The sequence below is a fragment of the Plasmodium chabaudi genome (assembly GCF_900002335.3).
Source record: "Plasmodium chabaudi chabaudi strain AS genome assembly, chromosome: 13".
Classification (NCBI taxonomy): domain Eukaryota; phylum Apicomplexa; class Aconoidasida; order Haemosporida; family Plasmodiidae; genus Plasmodium; species Plasmodium chabaudi.
Window position 1 is genome coordinate 2,440,032 of NC_030113.2, and position 20,603 is coordinate 2,460,634.

The window sequence follows — 20,603 nt, forward strand, 5'->3', positions numbered from 1 at the left end:
TGTCTACAATTTTGTAAAAGGAATGTAAATATATTTAACATATAAATGGGATATAAAATAAGCTTTAAAAAAAGTATAATATGTTAGTAATTTTAATTGAATAAATAAAAATATTGAAATGCACACGTATATAAATGTGTGATTGTTTTTGATTTGTTGGACAAAATATGAGTAACTGAAATTTATTAAAAAGATGAATGAAACAAATTTATGTGGTTCCTTGATGTTGTTGAAAAATTCTGATAAGTTGTTTTATGATAATTTAATAAATTTAGATGAAAGATTAAAATTGAATAATAATTTTAATGAAAATCGGTATAATGAGATTTACAATAAAAAATTTATAAGAAATAGTAGACGGTTTAAAACGGAACCTCCTAAGAGTATAAGTGAAAGTCCCAAGTTGTCTGGTTACTCTTCTTTTTTTCAAAATATATTTAATTCTTTTTCAAAAAGCGTATCATATAAAAATAATGAGGATGATGAAAAAATTGAAATAAATAAATCGGACACAGAAGAGAGCGACAAAAAAGATAGTAATACATTATGTAATGAAAAGGATTTAAATGATAAGTTATATATAAATGGTTTGCCTAACCATTTTGATACGAATATATCGAATAAAAAATATGAACTTACTAGCTATACTGAATCATATCATAAAAAATTGGAGAAATATTCTATGAGTGATGAGCTAGCGATTACAAACAAAAGTGATGTATATATATCAAATAAAACAGACGAGTTAAAAAAATATGTAAAAAGTCGAGAGAAAGAGATAAACATTTTAAACAACAAAATCGTAAAAAGTTATGTAATATCTGATGTTTTTTTAAAAAAAAATGTAAAATCATTAGTTGTACATAATACAGGTGGTATTGATATAGAACTAATTGAAAATGAAAATCCAGAATTTTTATATCATACCTATACAGGTAATAGAATATCAAATATATATTATGAATATGAAGATAAACTTAAGGGGAAAGATAGTTACAAAGATAAAAATAGTGATGAAAGAAAAGGAAGTAATAATAAGTCAGTGTGTGGACCGAATGAAGATAATCAATGGATAAATTGTATAAATAAAAAAAACGAAAGAGAAGAATTAAATTATTCATATGATTATAATAAAAATTGTGATATAAATTCATCTATATCTAGTTTATCAATAAATGTGTCTGAAAAGTATAAATATAAAAAATATTATTACATTGGTGAAACATTTAATAATATGAGAAATGGATGGGGGATGCTGGTATATAATGATAGAATCATTTTTGAAGGGGAATATAAAATGGATAATGCAATAGGATATTTTATTAAATATAATGAATATTCAACTGAAATTGGATATAGAAGTCCTATAAGTATAAAATCGGTTATCATTATGAGTGATCATGATAATTTTATAATTCAAAATAAATGTGAAAACTTAAATAATAATAAGCATGAGGATGACGATATTTATCGCATTGATAGTATTGGAAGTAATGCAGCAGATCTACTTGCATACAAAATGGGAAACACCAATTTAGAAAACATACTTATATGTAATAATGCCCTTGCAAATTTTGAAGAAATACCAATTTCAGAACAATTAGAATATAAAAATAATTCATACGCCTCTTATAAAATAGACAAGGATGGCATTAGTTCATTTGAAAAAGATCGTAGTTCCATTAAAAAGTTTTCAACACAATTTTATAAAAATAATACCATTTCAAAAGGTACGAATGTAAAGCCATACAATTTAAAGAACAGTAATTATGTAAGTAGCAAGTCGAATAATTTAAATGTCATATCTAGCTTTGTTCGAAGGAATAGTAAACATAAAACAACTCCAGCCCAATCCTTAAATTATTTAAAACCACCAAACATGAATTTTATAAAAAATAATATTTATTCAAATAAAAATAGTACCTCAAAAAATGAAAAAATATTAACAAAAAAAAAAAAAAAAGAATCAACAACTGCACATATATTTTCGCCTATAAATATTATCGTAACTTCAATTGACAGTGATGATGATATAGGGGAAGCTGATACTTTATCAGATGAGAATGATTTGAATAAGGATAAAGAAAATAAAATAAATTGTAATGAGTCTGAAAATAATACGACAAGAGATGTATCCGGATTAAACGATTTAGACACAATAAATAGCGAAAGTAAAAAATATGAAAACTATTTTGATGTAACTAATGAAGGAAGTGAAATAGAAGGTGATATATATTTATCAAATGGAAGAGGACGTAAAAATACTCTAGATATAGAAATCGATGATGAATATAAAAATTTGTTATGTGCAAATATAAATAATGATAATTTTGTAATAAAGAATAATGAAATTGCAATCTTTGATGAATTTATAGAGAATCAAAAAAGATGTGGTGACAAGGAATGGGACAGTTGTAGGATAGATAAAATAATGTGTGAGGAAGGTTTAAAAGTAGACAAGCCATTAAATAGTGCCATCTTTTTAAATGAAGGTGATTTTACAATTAGTACCGATGCAGCAGATGTGGAAAATGTTGGAAATATGGGAAGTGATTGTGTCGACATTTTAGATCCCACACCTGACCCAATCAGTGATAGCCAAAATTGCAACAAGTTAGAAATAAACAAAACAGACAGCTACAATATAGACGATGGAAATAAAGAAAATAGCAAATGTGATGAAAAGAAGAATGAAGTAAAATTTTGCAATTTTTTAAAAAATGAAATGAAAAGAAAAATGAGAGGTGCTACATTTCCAGAAACACATGATGATCGACAAAAAAATTGTTTTCTTTTTATTGATGATTATTTAACATCGAATGATTATAAATTTGATATAATAAGTAATGATGTAAGATTAAGAGCATCTGATTATAATAAATGGTCTGTTAATATGTTATACAACTTTTTAAAGATGATAGGATTAAAAAAAGAAGCATACTTATTTAAAATAAATAAAATAAGAGGATATCATATATTAAAACTTACGGATAATGAACTAAAAAAACTTAATGTAAATAATCCATATACTAGAAAATTTATTTTATCTGTTTTTCGATTTTTGGTTAATTCAATTGATAATGCAGATCCACTATCTTTAAATTTTAATACATGTAAAAAGTTTTCATTTAATAAAATTCCAAATATTTCTAATAATGATATAACAGTATTGAATAAAGTAGGAGGGGGTAGTTATGCCCAAGTATATAGAGGGAAATATAAAGGAATAACTATTGCTTGTAAATTGTTTTTATATAATACAAAAGATATGAGTGAAGAAAGTTATTGTGAAAGTTATATATCTACTCCTAGATCTACACATCAATATATTTTTCCTAAAATATTTAAAACAACGCAAAGTGGAGAATCAGAAGTAGGAGATACCAATCGAGATATTGGTGATATCATGAATTTTGAAAAATATGTTGATTCAATACAAAGTTATACTGATGCTTCAGAAAAGAATGATACAAAGATATCAGAAGAAACAGTAACTAATTTATGTACATTGCAAAGAAATAAAAAAATTAAAAAAATGGCTAATTTAGAAATATTTCGATATTTTCCAACACCGGTAAAATATAGAAATTATGAAGCCAAAATTTTATATTCATTACAAGAATGTGATCATGTTATAAAATTATTAGGAGTATGTAGTTTAGGAGAAGGGGAAGAATCTTTAATTTTACAATATTGTCCAGGAGGTAGTTTAGAAAAATATATATATCATGATGAAAGAAAAAAAATCAGTAAACAGAATAAACATTTATCAAGACCTAAAATTGTTAAAATATTTCAACAAGTAGCTAAAGGAATGTATTCAATACATTCTAATAATTTTTTTCATAGAGATATAAAATTGTCTAATATATTATTAGATGAAAATCAAAATGCTTTTATATCTGATTTTGGATTATCTACATATTTTTCATTAAATGATAGTCCAAGTGCGTATGCCATTTATGGAAATATTTTTTATGCAGCTCCTGAAGTTTTGAAGGGAGAAGGTTTTTTTAAAGAATCGGATGTATGGTCTTTTGGTGTTAGTCTTTGGGAAGCTTTGACAAAAAAAATAGCATATGATGGTATATCATCTTCTGAAACTTTTTGTAAAATATCATCAGGCGAATTATATTTACCAATCCCAAATGACATTCCTAAAGATTTATCTGACTTGTTAAGGAGTACCCTTGAATATGACTTTACTAAAAGACCTCTATTTGATGTTATAGCTCGAAAGTTAGAGCATATATCGGAAGTAGCTGAAAAGCGACTACACTTTGACATGATTTCATTTTTAGATGGGTGAAGCTAGTTAAGAAGTAGAAGTGGTGCTCAAAAAATAAAAAAATATAACCTTCTTTATTTCGCGCAAACCTTGCGAATAGAGAATGGGCATAGTAAACCTTATGGTTTATTGTTCAACGAATTAAAATAATTTGTGTCTAAATATGAGTAAATAAAATTCATATATATAGTATAAGTATTTGTAGTGGGAAAGCATATACTTATCCCCATTGAATAACAAACCTTTGTCTAGATATATGTGCTTATGCAATATTCATTGGTATAATCTTTGTATATTTATATTTTTTTATTCTATCTATTTCAATATAAAATACATAGATCAGTTGTATAATTTTTATTGGGAGTGATAAGAAATTGTTGTAGTATTTCTTATTACTTTTTTGTTTTAATTTTTTTTTTTTTTTATTTCCTATTTGTGCACATTCTTATGCAATATAAAATATGCATACAATTTTTTTTATCATATATTAGTACAACTTATGTATCATGTTTTTTTACTTTTTTTAATATAAAAAAGAAACATTTACAATATTTTTTAATTATTCTGTTGTTAATTTATTTTATATGAGTACACGTTTTTAATTTATTAAATTTTAAGCAGTATGTAGTAAGCACGGTAATAATCTACATATCACCGAATTTCAATAAAATATTTTTTATATAATTATAAAATTTTTATATTATATCCAGTAAGTGAAATTTCGATTAATTTATTAACTTTTTTAAAAATGTGAAGAAAAATCTGTTGTTAGGTATTTTTCATATATATAATGGGAAATTAAAAAAAAAATATACCAACCTTTGGATAAACAGAATATCATATTATTTTAAATATAGTATAGAATATATTTAATAATTTATAAAAATATATTTTATGGATTGAAATAATATATATATTCATTTTTTTTCATATATAATGGCCGAACTAACCAATGATGAGGCCATAGACTTTTTAAATCAAGCATTAAATGAGGTAATCATAATTGGAAAAATGGATATAAAAATATGTTAGTCATATATTTAAGAAAGCAAACATTATTTTTGTTTAATGGGTTGTTATGATTTGTTTCGAATTTGTAAAATCCGGATTCGTTGTGTTTAAATTTCGTTGAAAAGTGCCATGTATAGACATATATATGGGAATCATATTTTTACGTTTTTTTTGGTAGGCCGAAAAGAGCTTGCAAGTGGAGACAAAAGAAATGCCCATATTTTGTTTACTGATAAATGAAGAAAAGCAAATAGTATCAAGTTCTTATAATTACACAAATGAAGCAAAAAATGGATGTAGGCATTGTGAAATAATAGCTATAGATAAATACATTTATGGAAAAAATTATGAACAAATGAAAAATAAAAATTTAATAAAATGTTTTAACAATAATAATAATGATATAAATAAATCTTTATCCAATTATTTTGCTGAGGTTGAAAAGTCGGATAAGGAGTTTGGGGGTAGTGGGGAAAATACAAACATTAGTAAAGAAGGCTGTGTAAATTTTGAAGAAAGACAAAAAGAAATAGCAGACAAAATTGATAAATTAAAAAAGTTTAGTATCGTTGTTACATGTGAGCCCTGCATAATGTGTGTATACGCCCTGAAGTTAGTCGGTAAAGCATAAAGAGGAGAAAAGTTGTGACAGATATACAGTTGTTGATTTAAAATCTTTTTTTAATTGAAATTAACCGACATGTACATAGCTAGCTAAAATTTTTTTTAAATTGCAGGAATAAAAAATATTTATTTTTGCTGCTTAAACGAGCGATTTGGAGGGTGTGGATCTGTACTTTCGCTACATGAAATGTAAAAAAAAAAAAAAAAAAAAAAAAAAAATTAATATTACATTGCCTGTTCATATTATTTACAACTAAAGTGTGTGCAAAAAAATGAATAAACCAATTTGTTCCAATCTTTTGAAGGTATGACAATATGAATGTTCATTATATAGAATGTAAGGACTGTACAAATAGGAGCATTAATCTTATGAAGTTATTTTATAAAGCTGGAAATCCATCAGGTTTGTTTTTTTTTGTTTTACTATTATATGTGCACACAATTTTGTTATTAAGCTTATTTTAATAATATGATTATTTACATGTTTTTTATTTTTTGATTAGCCCCTGATGAAAAGAGAAAAAGGCCTTTGGTTGAGATTTCCCTTGAATAGTAGAATAATACTAGCAAACTGATGCATTATAAAATATACTTATTATATTTTTTCAAAATTTTTGATTTTATTATATAATTATCAAAAAACGGAAGAATAAAAGTTTGTTATATTTGTGCAAAGATATACGAGAAAAAATTAAATACATGTTTAACGCCAAAAATATAAATTTCTTTGTAATTAAAAAAGGTGTTATAAAAAAAAAAAAAATAAACTGGGAACATTTAGTATATTGATACATTAAAAAGGTTAAAGAAATGTGTAAAAATAGGTGGTAGAAAAAGTATATTAAAAACAAAATTTAAGAACGTGATAATAAATAGTATGACATAAAAATAATCACTTATTTTTTCGTCAATTTAATCAAAACAAACAATAAGAGACATGAAATGTCAAGTGGTCGGGATTTTATATGTTAGGAAATGGGGATACTGAAGTAAAAATTAGTCTGAAAATGTAGGATCTGCTTTTTTTTTTTCTGTTTTTTTATTTTTTGTTTTTACTTTTCTCGGCAGAAATGTCGGAAAACATATTTCTGTTTGCATATAGGGCATCAAAGAATGCGTCTATATACTCGTTAATGTCATATTTTTTAGTTAAAAATGTGTGGCTAAGTTTGATTTGATTATTTTGAATATATTTTTTTAAAAGCAAATTATCATTTTTCATTATATGTATATGACGATCTTTAAATTCAAAAGTAGCTGAAAAACCTTTTTCAATAATAATAAGAATCCATATTTTTATAAGTAGCTCAATAAAAATGGTTAACATATTTTTAAAAAACTTGTTTGGAAGTTGAATAAAGAATTTTTCTATGGTATCAGGAAATATAGATACGATACTTGAAAGATTATTTATATGAAATGGTCTATATAAATTATAAATTATTTCTTGTTGGAATTCATAACAAATAATTCGTATTGATAAAACTTTAAATACATGATATAAAAAATTATTTAAATTATTTTTTATATTATCAATAGATGTATCTAAAACTCCTAGTAATGTTTTGGTATAATAATTTTTTTGTAATGTTTCTGTATTTATATTAAAATCAATATAATTGTTAAAAATTTTGCTTATTTTTTCTACACTTTCTGTACGTGTACATATATATTTTAAAATATATCTCTCAATTTTTTTTCGTATCTCAGTTATTTGATTCATAAAAAAACTTATATTCCATATTAATACTAATGATTCAGACATATCCGAATCATCAAAAAAATAATTTATTTCTTCAATTATATTTATTAAATCTTCGCTAAATAATTTTTTACCTCCATCTTCATTTTCTTCACTAGCTTTTTCTTCGCTAGCTTCTTCTTCACTAGCCTTTTCTTCAATTTTTTCAGCTGTTTTTTTTTCACTGTCTAGCTTTTTATTACTAGTATTAGTACCATGATATAGTGTCGATAAATTTGAAAACTCATTAATATCATCTAATATTTCTCCTACTTTATGTTTTATTTTATTTACATCTAATCCTTCATAATTAAATAAGTTGTATAAAATATTTTTTTTTTTTTTTTTATGTTTAATTCTTTTTGTTACTTCATTAATATCACTAAACTCTTGTTCAAGATTTTCATCAAACAGTACACTCTCTTTTTTATTGTTTAAAATGTCTAATTCATTTTTTTTAAATATATCAGGAAATGTGTTTAAATCTTTATTTGTGTTCGAATTGGTGTTCATATTTTTTTGTATTTTTTTTTTTTTTCCTATACTTATATATTTATCCCATTTGATTTTTTGTCGTTCTGTAATATTTAACAAATTGGTAAAATAGTTATCTGCATATTGATTAAGTAGAGATATGATAAAAGAGGAATATTTTTTTTTATAATTTTCACAATATTCAATAATAAAATTATTGAGAAAATCTAAAAATGGTATCATAATCCATTCTATTGGGCATTTATATTGAAAAAGTATTTCTAAAATATTTAAAATAATTGAAAATATATCAACACATGTTGAATTATATATAATATCTGGACTATTTAATGGAACTAGCTTTTCATTTTTTGAGCATTCATATAATAATTTTTTTGTATGTTTTAATCTCTTATCTATAATTTGTATAAATATTTTTTCTAATTTAAACATTAATTTTACCATACATGGATTATTTGAATTAGAAATTATTAGAGATAGACTTATAAATATGTCTTCCTTATTTTCATCATTATTTATTTCGGTATTCTCTTCTTTTGTTGCGGCTTTGTTATTTTTATTTTCGTTGTCTATTTGTATGGAGTTATTAACTAGTGAACTTTGATTTTCATAATAATTCATTATTTTGTCTTCCATCTTTGAAGTTGGCTGTTTGGTTATACTTTTAAATTGGTTGATAGTTTTGTTTTGATCAGATTGTTGTGTTTCGCTATTTATTGTATCGGTGCCATTGTTTTCATTTCCATCTTCTTTAGGATTGGAATAATATTGATAATTGTTACGAATTAGGGCTCGATATTTTTGATAGCAATTAGTTTGAATAATAATTTCTTTATTTATCAAATTAAAATTATATAAAGAAACAATAATTGATAATGTTTGATTAAATAAAAAATCAGTATTTTGATTATTATATTTTAAAAATTTTAAAATTTCATGATATAATGTTTTATTAGCTCCATATAAAACAGTTAAAGGATGCTCATCTAATGATAAATATTCTTTCCATATTTTAGAAAAAAATAAAATTTCCATAACTATTTCGTTAATATATTTATTAACCATATCACCAAATTGATTATATACGAGTTCATAAATAAGAGGTGTTTTTTCTTCTTCTTCATTTTCCATGTTTTGGTTAGTAACATCAAGTTTGTTTTTGTCCACACTCTGTTCATTATTATTTTTATTATCTTTTTTTGTATTTGCAGAATTATCAAACGGGTTTATATCAGCTTGCTTACTTTTTGAACTTAACATTTCGGCTCGTAATTTTTTTTTATTTTCTTCTGCTGCTTTCTTTGCTTCCTTCATTTCGATTTCATTTTTCGTTGTAGAAAAAATATTATAAAAAATATTCTTAACAGAATTATAAATAAAGAATTTAAAATAGTTTTCTATTTCACATTGAGTTAAAAATTCTTGGTTGAATTGGCATGATTCAAAATTTACAGATTTGATAGGCCCATTATTTTGAAACTTGATATTACTGTTAGAGTTGGGAATGGTAGTTGTATGTTTTTCTATTCCTTTCGAATTTGTGTTTGCTATCGATTTTTGTGATATTTTAAGAGAGTCCCCTTTTTTCTCATCATCATTTTTCTTATTTTTGTTTATTTCGAAAAATGTGTGTATCACTAAAAACATTTCCAAAATATATGATAAGGAATACATGTCAATAAATTTTCGATAGTTCGACAAAATAAGTATTAAATAATTTCTAAAATCACAGCTTATCATTTTCATAATAGTTATATCTGATATTATTTTTTCAATTCTTGTTATGTTTATTAGCGAGAAATTACAATCATTATTTAAATAATCTGGATTAAAATTTTCATTTTTTTTATGACTGTTCATAATATTATCAACACACACACTTTCTCTGTAAGATTGAATATTTTCCAAACTGCTATAATTATCAATCAAAGGATTTTTTTTCGTTTTTTTTTTATATGAATTATAATCAAATAAATAGTTATGATTATTTTCGTTATTTTCATAATTTAATAAAATTGAATTTAAAAAAAAATGATCAAATGAATATAATTTGTTGTTCATATAAAAAGATAGTGTATTGGGAATATAGGGACTAGCCAAATTTTCAAAATTATAATAATTATAATATAATAAAATATTTCGATATCTTTTTAAATATATCATATCATTAATTTGTTTTTGTTTTTTTACATAATTTTCAATTAATAATTTTTCAAAAATATCATTAAGATTTAAAACTTGGGTAACCAAATTGTCTTTTTTGGAAGATTTTCGAAATATTTTTTTTTTTTTTTTTTTTATCTCAAAATTTTTATACATTTCACCGGATATACCACTAGCACTAAATCGGTTCCCCTTCTTAGCATTTTTTGACATCCTTGCCATATCTTCATAAGATAATTTATTACTAAATCCTTTTTTCATATTATCTTTATTATTAGTGTGTCCATAGTTGGAAATGTAGGATTCTAAATTATTTAAATCAATAGATTCATCACATTTTTCTAAAATACTATCATCAATAGTTCTATAGAATAGTAACTTATGAAAATATTTTAAACTATAATAAAATTTGGTAGCAATTTGTAAAGTAATAATATTTTGTGTTTTTTTTTTTGGATCTCCAATATTGGTATTATTAGTTTTACTTATTTGTTCGTTTTTTTTATGCATATTTTGAGGGTTTAAAAATAATTCTATATTTCCATTTAATTCTTCATTTGGCAATATGGTTAACATATTTTTATCTAAAAATGAATAAAATAAATGAATAAAAAAATACAAAATAAAACTAGACATAGGAATTAATGTTGATTCATTTCCATTTTCATATGCTTGATTTTTAGGCTTTAATGTTATATCATTTCCTGTTTGTAAATAATACATAATAAAGAATATTCCTTGTATTATATATGGTGCATCGGAATACATATTCATTTCTGAATTTTTGTCAATTACACAAGACATATAAAAATATAAAAAAAAATGTAATAAATTTCTATCCATAAACCAACTCGAAAGTAAAACTGTTTCTAAATTTAATTTGTAAAATATTTTATTTTTTAATTGTTTTGATAATTTATTTTTTAATATATTGTTCGATTTGATGAAGTATTTATTTTCTGTATTAAGTGATTTGCTTTTTAAATGTTTTGATGTGGTGATGCTACTAAAACTTTGAATTGAATTACCCATAAATTTAGCGTTACGTATATTATCGCTTTCTTTTAATTCCTTCTCAAAAATTGTTTTAATTAACTTATCGTAGTTAAACAAGTTGCTATTGCTACTATTATTTTTATCTACCTTAGTAGACGGACTACCAAAATCGAAGCTACTATTTTTGTTACTATGACTAGCCATGTTGCTATTTATGTTTGATTCATTTATTTCTTGATCATATCGGTCTATTTTGTTTATTGTTTCGCCTTCCTTATCAATATCAATGCATTGACTAAAAATATTTCTAATCTCATAATCGTAATATTCAATTTTAGTAAAATATTTAATCATATTTGACAATTTCATTTTTTCATCATATTTTCCAATGTTCCATTCATTTTGTTTTAATATAGATTTTAATTCAAAAACGATACGAAAAGATTTTACAAAATTTTTCAATAATAAATTGGATATAAATATAATTTTTTCATCTTTTTCCAAACTCTTAAAATCGATAAAATTTGTTTGAAGGTCGTCTTTTTTATCTCGACCCATTTGTTCAGAATTATTTTCCCTCTTTTTTAAAAGAATATAATTATGAATTTTTTGTATTTTTTTTTGTACCTGTTTAATATATTTTACAAAATTATTATTTTCAGTACTTTTGTTTAGGTAGCTAAAATATTCTTCATTTTGTTTGAACTCGTTAAAAATGTTATTAACATTGTAAGGATAATAGGAAAAATTAAAATACGGAATAAACTTAATAAATCGATTAAATTTTAAGTATAAAGAAATATAAAATATATGTAATTGTCTCTTTATCCATTCTCCATATATTGTGTAATCAGTGTTAGTGTTGTTGCTACTACTATTAGTACGACGGAAGTTGCTTGTGCGTGTTTCTTTAATGTTTATATCTGATGTATATTTCAAATCAAGGGTATCAATAATTCGAACGATTCTAAACCTTATATCAAGAATATGAAAAGAATAGGTATGTCCATTATTTAGATAATAATTAGGAAGTGTAAATAAAGTAATTAGATTATTTGTTCTTGAGTCTAAATTTAATTTTATTCTAAAAATAGTTAATATTCTTTTTATTAATAATATATTTTCCATTTTTACATTTTCTATATAACTTATATATTGAAAAAATTCATCAGTTTTCTTTTCATTATTATAAAAAGAAGAAAAATTTGGTGATGTGTTATTATTATCTTTAACTTGTTTGGGCTCATTATTATTGTTCCCTATTTTTCTTATTTTTGTATAATATTTTGAAGCATTTATTTTATTCATATTTTTTGTGGGCTTGTCCATAGTATTTTCTTTTTCATTCCATTCTAATGTTGGTAATAAATGTGAACATTTTTTGTGAAACCTTTTATATAATTGGCTAGTAACATTACTTTTCTTATTATCATCAAAGAATAAACACATATTTAATTGAGAGCACAAAGAATAATATACAAGGAGTATCGATTCATATGCCAATAGTTTATAATCATTTTCATTTATATCATCTTCTCCAAAATCTAATGAATTTGTATATAAGTTATTTAGAGTATTATTAAAATGGGATATACTTGTGATACCTTTTGGAAATTTGAAAGGATACATATAATGAGCTTCTTCGTGAAAATATCCTCGAAAGTGTGTTATATCTTCGAGGGCATTTTCACTTGTATTAATAAAATTATCATTTTCATTTTCACTTTCACTTTCGCTTTCACTTCCACTATTAATTTGGTTATTAATTCCCCAATGCCACTTACGAGTAAAATATCCTTCACCTACATTACTAAACTGGAGTAAATATTTCTCATAATTTTTTTGTCTATTTTTAAAAAATGTTATTATATTTTTTTCACTATCTATTTTATTGTCATTTAAATATGTTTTAATATGAACATCCATGTGTGTGCGTTTTTTTTCTTCATTTTCACCTTGCTTGTGCATGTTTTTTTCGTTTTTTATATGATCATGTTCATTTATATAATCTATTGTTTCGAGTTTGGTATATTTTTTTTTTATGATTATAGGGATATAGAACTTATCGGGGAATTGACAATCCCTTCGTGAGTTAGCGCGTTTTTTTTTGTCTTTTTTTTGTTTATAATTTTGTTGATCTGTTTGTATCGTTTTTTGTTCGATTTGCTCTTTTTCTTCTAAATTTTCCTTTTGTTTATTTAATGAAATATTCTCACTATCCATCAATTCCCCTTTCCGAAAATTTGAACTAGCTATAGATTTTTTTTTTTCTTTTTGGCTAGTTTTTTTTACAGTTTTAGAATTATTACTTGAAGACGGCTTTTTGTATGGATATAACATATATTGCTCATCTTTAGTTAATATATCATATTTTTTAATTTTTGTTTGTAAATTATCTACATCAATACCTTTATTTAAAACACAACTTAACCAATTTTGATAATCTACAAATGAATCATATGAACTAATATGATCCGATTTTTCAAGCAATAGAATATTCATATCAATATGTTTAAGAGAGAGAAGTTTTATAAATGTTCTAATGCTTGAATATAAAATTTCAATTCTACATTTTTCTCTTATTTCAAACTTTTCCAAGTAAAGATTTTCTTTTTTGGTAGCGCTTTCATTTTTCTCTTTTTCATTTTCTTCTTTTTCAATGGGATTTTCATTTGAAGTAGCATGAGCATCGTCTTTAGATGGTTCTTCATTTTGTGTATCTTCTTTATCACCAGATTGGGGGGTATCTATTTCTATGCCCTTTAAACGTAGCTTTTGTTCCTTTAATTCTTTAATATCATCATATAAGAATTCAAAAATTGATTTTTTTTTATTTTGGATAGCTAATATTCGTTCTTTTGATTTGGTCATAAGAAGTTTATTAACATTTTTGCCAAATTTTTGTGTTAATTCTTTAAAAGCAGTAATTTCTTTATCCAAATTGATATTTAATCTGTTAAGTTCTAAGAAGTGTCTTTTATATTTTATATGATTTAAGTATCGATTTGAAAATTCATTATTTTCTAAACATTTTTTTAATTCAATTTCAAAAGTATTTAGCGGTATGTTATCAATAAATATTTCATTAGATTGGTCTTGGCCTAGATTAGCAGGCTTGGTAATATTCTCAGAATTAGTATTGGTACTTTCAATTTTATTATCCTCATTCTTTGGTCGTTTTTTTTTATTTTCAACATGATCATCCTTATTATTTATCGAAACAGTGTCAGTACATTTTTCAACGTCTTTTTTTTTCTCATGCTCTTTATATATAGAATTAATGCATTCGACTCTTTCATTTTCTTCTTCCTCTAATTTATTAACAATTTTTTTTTGGATTTGCTCACTTAAGGCTAAATTTTCTTCAGAAAATATTTGTATAAGAGATATTACATTGAGAAAGCATTTTGAAAAATATAAGTTTTCAAATTTATTATCATCATTGCTGTTTTTATGGATATTTGATATTATAGTGTTTCCATTGTTATGTATTGTTTTTAATGAATTTCCAAAGTCTTTAAATGCCAGACTTATGTCTTCAAAAAACTTCTTTATATCTCTATTTTCCTTTACTCCATGATAATCTTTATTTTTTAGCAAATCCTTTATATTTTCAAAATCCGGTATGCATGAGCTGTTTAAATGCAGCATGATTTGCAAAAAGGATATGGGAAAGAGGAATCAGTAAATTACAAAATACTGATATATGTGTGAAACATTCCATAAATATTCTGTTGTTTAGAAATACATTTTATTACACATATTTTCACAATATCCTTTATGTTAAATAAAAAAAAATGTTTTTTTTTGTAAAATTTTATGTTATATGTACACACACAATTGTATACATTTCTGTAATCAATTTTACAAATATATGGAAAAAATTAATAGGGAATTTATGAAATAAATAAAAGAGAACAAAAAATTTGTAATAACTATATGTAATCCTTAAAAGGATGTGCTAATAAATTGAAAAAATAAAAAAATATAAAATAATGATAGATTTAATACCACGTAAAATAAATTAAATTTGTGAAGTATACCTAGTGTTACACTTTTAACACTGCATCATCATAATATAAACAAAAAATTGCGTTATTAATTTTAAAAATATATATACTTGTATTTTTTTTTAAAAAATGAAAATTTTCCTGTATTTTTTTAAATACATAACTCGGTTTCATTTTTTTTTAATGCGTAAAAAAGTGGAAATAAAAAGGGAAATTAATTTGAAAAAAAAATTACATATATATATTGTATACTTTATGAATCAAACACATTTATTTTTTTGTGTATAAATACTAAAGTTATTTTATCGAAAAATAATGTGTTATGAAAAGGATATGAAAATATGAATAACACAAATTAGTATATCATAATATCAAGTTTTTGAAAAGAGATTAAAAAGTTTTTAAGGACAAAAAGGAAGTATATTTGAATAATACGAACATGTATATATTTTTTACTACACATTTTTGAGAAACTACTATAGCGTACAATTTTATTTTTTTTATGTTTTTTGTATATATGTGTATGCATATATATATGTACAACAGAATGCAGAACATATGAAACGAGTATGTACTAACACATGTAACTACCTAGGGGAGTATGTTCATAAATAAGAACAACTCATATAGAAGGAGTACAAAGATATTATATTATTTTATTTTTCTTTTTAATATTATAACTATAAAAAAAAAATGGATCCACTATTGAAAAATAGCGAAACAGAAAGCAACTTTTTTATAAAGTCTTTCTTTGAATCCTTATCAAATTTTGTAAAAAATGTAAAGATTGAAATAAAAGATATATTTGAATTACTTAATTATCCATGTGTGTATCATAATAGTAAAAAAAAATTTAGCATTAGTGATTATGAGGATTATAAGAATTCAGCAACAACAAATATTATAAGCAAAATTGACAAAAAAAATATCGATAATTTTCGACAGTATCAAAATAAATTAGAAAAAATTCTAGAAAATATTAAAACCCTTAATGAGAAATATAAAATGGATGTACCATTATTATTTATTATTGAAAATTTAATAACATTACATTTAATTAATGAATATAAAATAAATAATATAGTAAAAAAAATTCAAGACCATAATATTTCTATGCCTGAATTGAGTAGCGATTTACCAAATGATTTAATACAAACTCTCGAAGTGGAAGAAGATGAAAACCAAACTGATTTATATGATAGAGTAAAGGAAGTAAATAGCTTATCAATCAATAGTTATGCAGTTAAGCAATTGATAGAAAATGCAAATATAAGAATAAATTTTTCAAAAATAGAAGAACCAAACAGAGAAAGATATTTTAATACAAGTCAAATGAAATACAGCGCAAGCTATTTGAATAAATCTTATGACTCTGCTATATTTAAAACTGAAAAAGATGAAAAGAAACTCGATGAAACTAATCTATCAGAGGGACAAAACAATCTTATAGACAGTATAATGAAAGAAGAGGAAATTAGTAGTATGCACCATATAAATGATAAACAAGACAATGTTAATACTATCCCAAATAAAACTGATGAAAAACAAAATATCATTGAAAATATTGGTCTGTCTGAAGAAACATTAAAATTGCTTAACTTATTACCTAAAAAGAAGAAGGAAGAAGATAGCTAAAAAATAAAGAGATAATCAAAATGTATGAAAATAAAATAGCTATATGCATATGAATATATGGATTAGTTTATTTTCCTGACCGGAAAAAAATAATAATAATACATAAAATAAATTATGTGTGTGCAGGTATATATTTATTTGCATACCTCGTCGATATTATAATGTTTGAATTTTTATAATTATCTTTTAATTTTTTAACTATATTATTTATTTAATTATGTATATGTGATGATATTGCATTTATAAATTTAATAATCCACATATTTCTATATTTAACTATATGTAATAAAATATGAACGCTAGTATTTTTTTTATTTTTTTGTATTCCATGTTCATAATTTTTTTAGTTGAATGTTCAACAGTTAATAAAAAGTACTTTTTTAAAATTAAAAAAATATGAATGTTAATATAATTTTGTCAAAATTTTCTGAACAGACATAATTTTAACTTAAATTTTATTATTAATAATTTTTTGTCTGAATATTAATAAAAATAACACACAAAAATATATAATACAAACATACAAATATACAAAAAATAACTAAATTAGAATACAATAATGGATTTTGATTTTAGTTTGCAATATTGCTGTGACAAAAATCAAAATATAACGTATATAACTATTTTGTGCTGTATAATAGTAAATACAATATGTTGGAAATGTAAAGTTTTAGAGCCATTTAAATTGCTGACTGTTTTTTTGCATGAATTTTCTCATGCATCCGCTTGTTGGATGACGGGGGGCACGGTGAAAGGAATAGGTTCAAAATGAAGAAATAAATTAAAAAAATTATCTGCATATTGCATACATAATGATGTTTGCCATGCATAATTGGATGTATAGGCCTGTTTTGCTATACTCAATTATAGTTAACTTTTATTTTATGTATCACGTGTGCATGATAAAGTTAAAGTTTTCCATTTGAGCAGTACCCTTTATGAATATTCGAGTTTAAATGCATAAATAGATACATGTTATAGTTTCTTTTTCTATTATATATATTATGTATGTTTTCTTTTTTTTCGAAAAATGTAGAGGTAAATAGAGACCATGGAGGTTGCACAAACACAGTTGGTGGAAATAAGTTTTTAATTCTCCCAGCAGGATATATTGGATCATGTTTTTATGGAATGTTTTTTATTTTAATGGCATATATTAACAAATGGACCTTACTATCATCAGCAGCATTTTTATGTTTTTTATTATTAGTTGTATTAATATTTTACGCAGAGAATTTTTTTTTACGATTTCTTTGTGTTTTATTTTTGGCTATAATAATGGGAACATGGGGATTGTGTGTGTATTTTAATGAAGCAAAATATTGGCCTTTAAAAGTTATTATGACTTTTATGGGGGTATTAAATGAAATGTATAGTATGGTTGATATATTTGAAGATTTAATTACAAGAACAACACCGGAATCCGATGCATATAAATATGCAAAACTAACAAAATGCAATTCTAAATTTTGTGGAGTTCTATGGTGTGTTATTAATTTAGGCTTTGTTATTTTAACAATGTATTTAATTGGCGTCATTCACGTAAAACCGTTTGAAAATTAACATTATTTTCTGCATTATTATTTGGACATGTAAAGTAGTGTTTTATTTTTAATTTTTTGCTACTTACAATTTTAATATGTTCATTATTTAATGTTGTCAATAAAATTTTACTACACGAAATTAAACTTATGCTTTTATAACTTTCCTTGTTAATTATCAATTCGATTAAAAACGATTAAGCGAACAAATAAGACCGCCTTATAATGGGGTGGCTACATATTTAAAAAAAATAAACAAAATAATATTACATCATTTTTAATACAATTTTTTTTTAATTTTCTTTTCAAAATTTTTATATTTACAAAAAATAATGGAAATAAGCAAAATTAACGAATACAATTTTTTGTGTATAGGAACCTTTGGGGTTATTTAAAAATTTTTTATATTTAAATTATTGCAAAGGTATTGAAAAATATGCATAAAAAAATCATCACGTGCTTTATAAAAATAAAATGGATGAGCAAATTTTTTGTAGCTTTTATAAATATTTTTTGAAGATATATGAATAAAAAGTTTTACAAATTATTAACTTGGTAATATTAAAGAATAATTTAAAATATTATTAAAAGTTTAGTTAATAAAATGGAAAAATAATCTCTCTCTATATATTGTAACTTTATTTTACGGCAACAATTTTATTACATACAATTTTTGGGGTTACTATGAAGTATGGGCAAGTTGTTGTAGGGCCCGCGGGAAGTGGGAAAACAAATTATTGTAAGTTGATGAAAGAATTTATGAAAATAAAAAAACGGAATTGTTATGTTGTTAATTTAGATAGCGCTAGTGAAGAATATTATTATGAAAAAAAAAAAAAAGCTATAAATACAACTTCAAATATTGAAAAAGAATTAAACGATTATTATAACACAATATATGATATAGATATAAGAAATTATGTAGAAGTAAACCATTTAATGGAAGAAGGGATGTTAGGACCCAATTGTGCATTATTAAAGAGTATTGAATTATTATATGAAAATAGTAATTTACTTGAAGATGAATTAAATAATTATGATGACGATGATAATTATTTTATTATTGATACTCCTGGACAAATAGAATTATATACACATACAGATTATTTTAAAAAAATTCTAGACATTTTCACATGTCAAAATATTAAATTAATTGTAGTTTTTTTAATAGATATTTCATTTATTAGTTCAAATACAAAACTGTTGTCTGCATATTTAACAAGTTTATCAACTATGATCAATTTTGAATTACCACACATCAACATATTAACAAAATGTGATCTTTTAATAAGCAAAAATTATTATGAAGAATTTAAAAAATTTAAATATAATAATAATTTTTTTTTTCAAAAAAAGCTGTACAGAAAAATTAATAAAAAATTAAAAAAAATGAAGATTAGCCAAAAAAAAAAGGACGTAATTGATAATGGTGGGGAAAATGACGACGCATTTTTTAGGGAGCTCGAATATATTAGTAATAATGATGAGCTTTCCTTTAAAGAAGAATATATTTTGGGTTCAGATTATACAAGCAGAAGTGGTTCTAGTCTTTCATATGGATCTTTATCAGATGGAAGAAATAACTATGATAGTAATTTATCACAAAATAATAGTAGTGATATTTCAGATGAAATTGAAGAAAATATTTATAAAAAAAATTATGAAAAATTAAATGATATATTATCACTTGATCCTCATGATATTATTATAACAGCAAGTAAATGTATGTCTAAAAAATATTATAGATTAAATTCAGCTTTTGCTAATATTATTGAAGATTTTAATTTAGTTTCATTTGTTCCTTTAAATATATATGATGATGATAATGTAGATTTTATTATAAATTCAATCGATGTTATAATCCAATATGGAGAAGACAAAGATGTCAATGATAATTATGATATGTAACCAGATCTAATTTAGTCTTAAAAAATATACTTAAAAATGGATTATCATTGATGCAGATCATGTTTAATATGCATGCGAAAGATGTAGAATTTATTTTTTTTAGAACCCCAAAAATAGTTCAAATTAGGGTTTAGCATATGCGTATTATTCATCTATTTTTTCCATTCTAAAGAATAATTACAAATTTTGCT

The 20,603-nt window shown here is 23.4% G+C and overlaps 6 protein-coding genes across 6 annotated transcripts; 5 read left to right on the top strand and 1 right to left on the bottom strand.

Moving 5' to 3' along the window:
• Positions 1 to 193: 193 nt before the first annotated feature.
• On the top strand, positions 194 to 4,309 carry PCHAS_1366700 (tyrosine kinase-like protein, putative; the record flags this gene model as incomplete). Its single annotated transcript, XM_738159.2, has 1 exon — positions 194 to 4,309. One exon carries the CDS (start codon positions 194 to 196, stop codon positions 4,307 to 4,309), a length of 4,116 nt encoding a protein of 1,371 aa, XP_743252.2.
• A 915-nt stretch (positions 4,310 to 5,224) lies between these two features.
• Positions 5,225 to 6,476, top strand: PCHAS_1366800 (cytidine and deoxycytidylate deaminase, putative; the record flags this gene model as incomplete). Its single annotated transcript, XM_016799472.1, has 5 exons — positions 5,225 to 5,281; positions 5,478 to 5,919; positions 6,037 to 6,112; positions 6,229 to 6,326; positions 6,427 to 6,476. The coding sequence occupies 5 exons, from the start codon at positions 5,225 to 5,227 to the stop codon at positions 6,474 to 6,476; spliced, it is 723 nt and encodes a 240-aa protein (XP_016654757.1).
• Positions 6,477 to 6,962: 486 nt separating this feature from the next.
• On the bottom strand, positions 6,963 to 14,969 carry PCHAS_1366900 (conserved Plasmodium protein, unknown function; the record flags this gene model as incomplete). The annotated part of the gene is made up of 1 exon (XM_736101.2): positions 6,963 to 14,969. The coding sequence occupies one exon, from the start codon at positions 14,967 to 14,969 to the stop codon at positions 6,963 to 6,965; it is 8,007 nt and encodes a 2,668-aa protein (XP_741194.2).
• Positions 14,970 to 16,021: 1,052 nt separating this feature from the next.
• Positions 16,022 to 16,963, top strand: PCHAS_1367000 (conserved Plasmodium protein, unknown function; the record flags this gene model as incomplete). Its single annotated transcript, XM_733587.2, has 1 exon — positions 16,022 to 16,963. The coding sequence occupies one exon, from the start codon at positions 16,022 to 16,024 to the stop codon at positions 16,961 to 16,963; it is 942 nt and encodes a 313-aa protein (XP_738680.1).
• Positions 16,964 to 17,522: 559 nt separating this feature from the next.
• PCHAS_1367100 (peptidase, putative) lies at positions 17,523 to 18,526 on the top strand (the record flags this gene model as incomplete). Its single annotated transcript, XM_737576.1, has 2 exons — positions 17,523 to 17,724; positions 18,000 to 18,526. The coding sequence occupies 2 exons, from the start codon at positions 17,523 to 17,525 to the stop codon at positions 18,524 to 18,526; spliced, it is 729 nt and encodes a 242-aa protein (XP_742669.1).
• A 662-nt stretch (positions 18,527 to 19,188) lies between these two features.
• Positions 19,189 to 20,412, top strand: PCHAS_1367200 (GPN-loop GTPase, putative; the record flags this gene model as incomplete). Its single annotated transcript, XM_737575.2, has 1 exon — positions 19,189 to 20,412. The coding sequence occupies one exon, from the start codon at positions 19,189 to 19,191 to the stop codon at positions 20,410 to 20,412; it is 1,224 nt and encodes a 407-aa protein (XP_742668.2).
• Between the last annotated feature and the right edge of the window lie 191 nt (positions 20,413 to 20,603).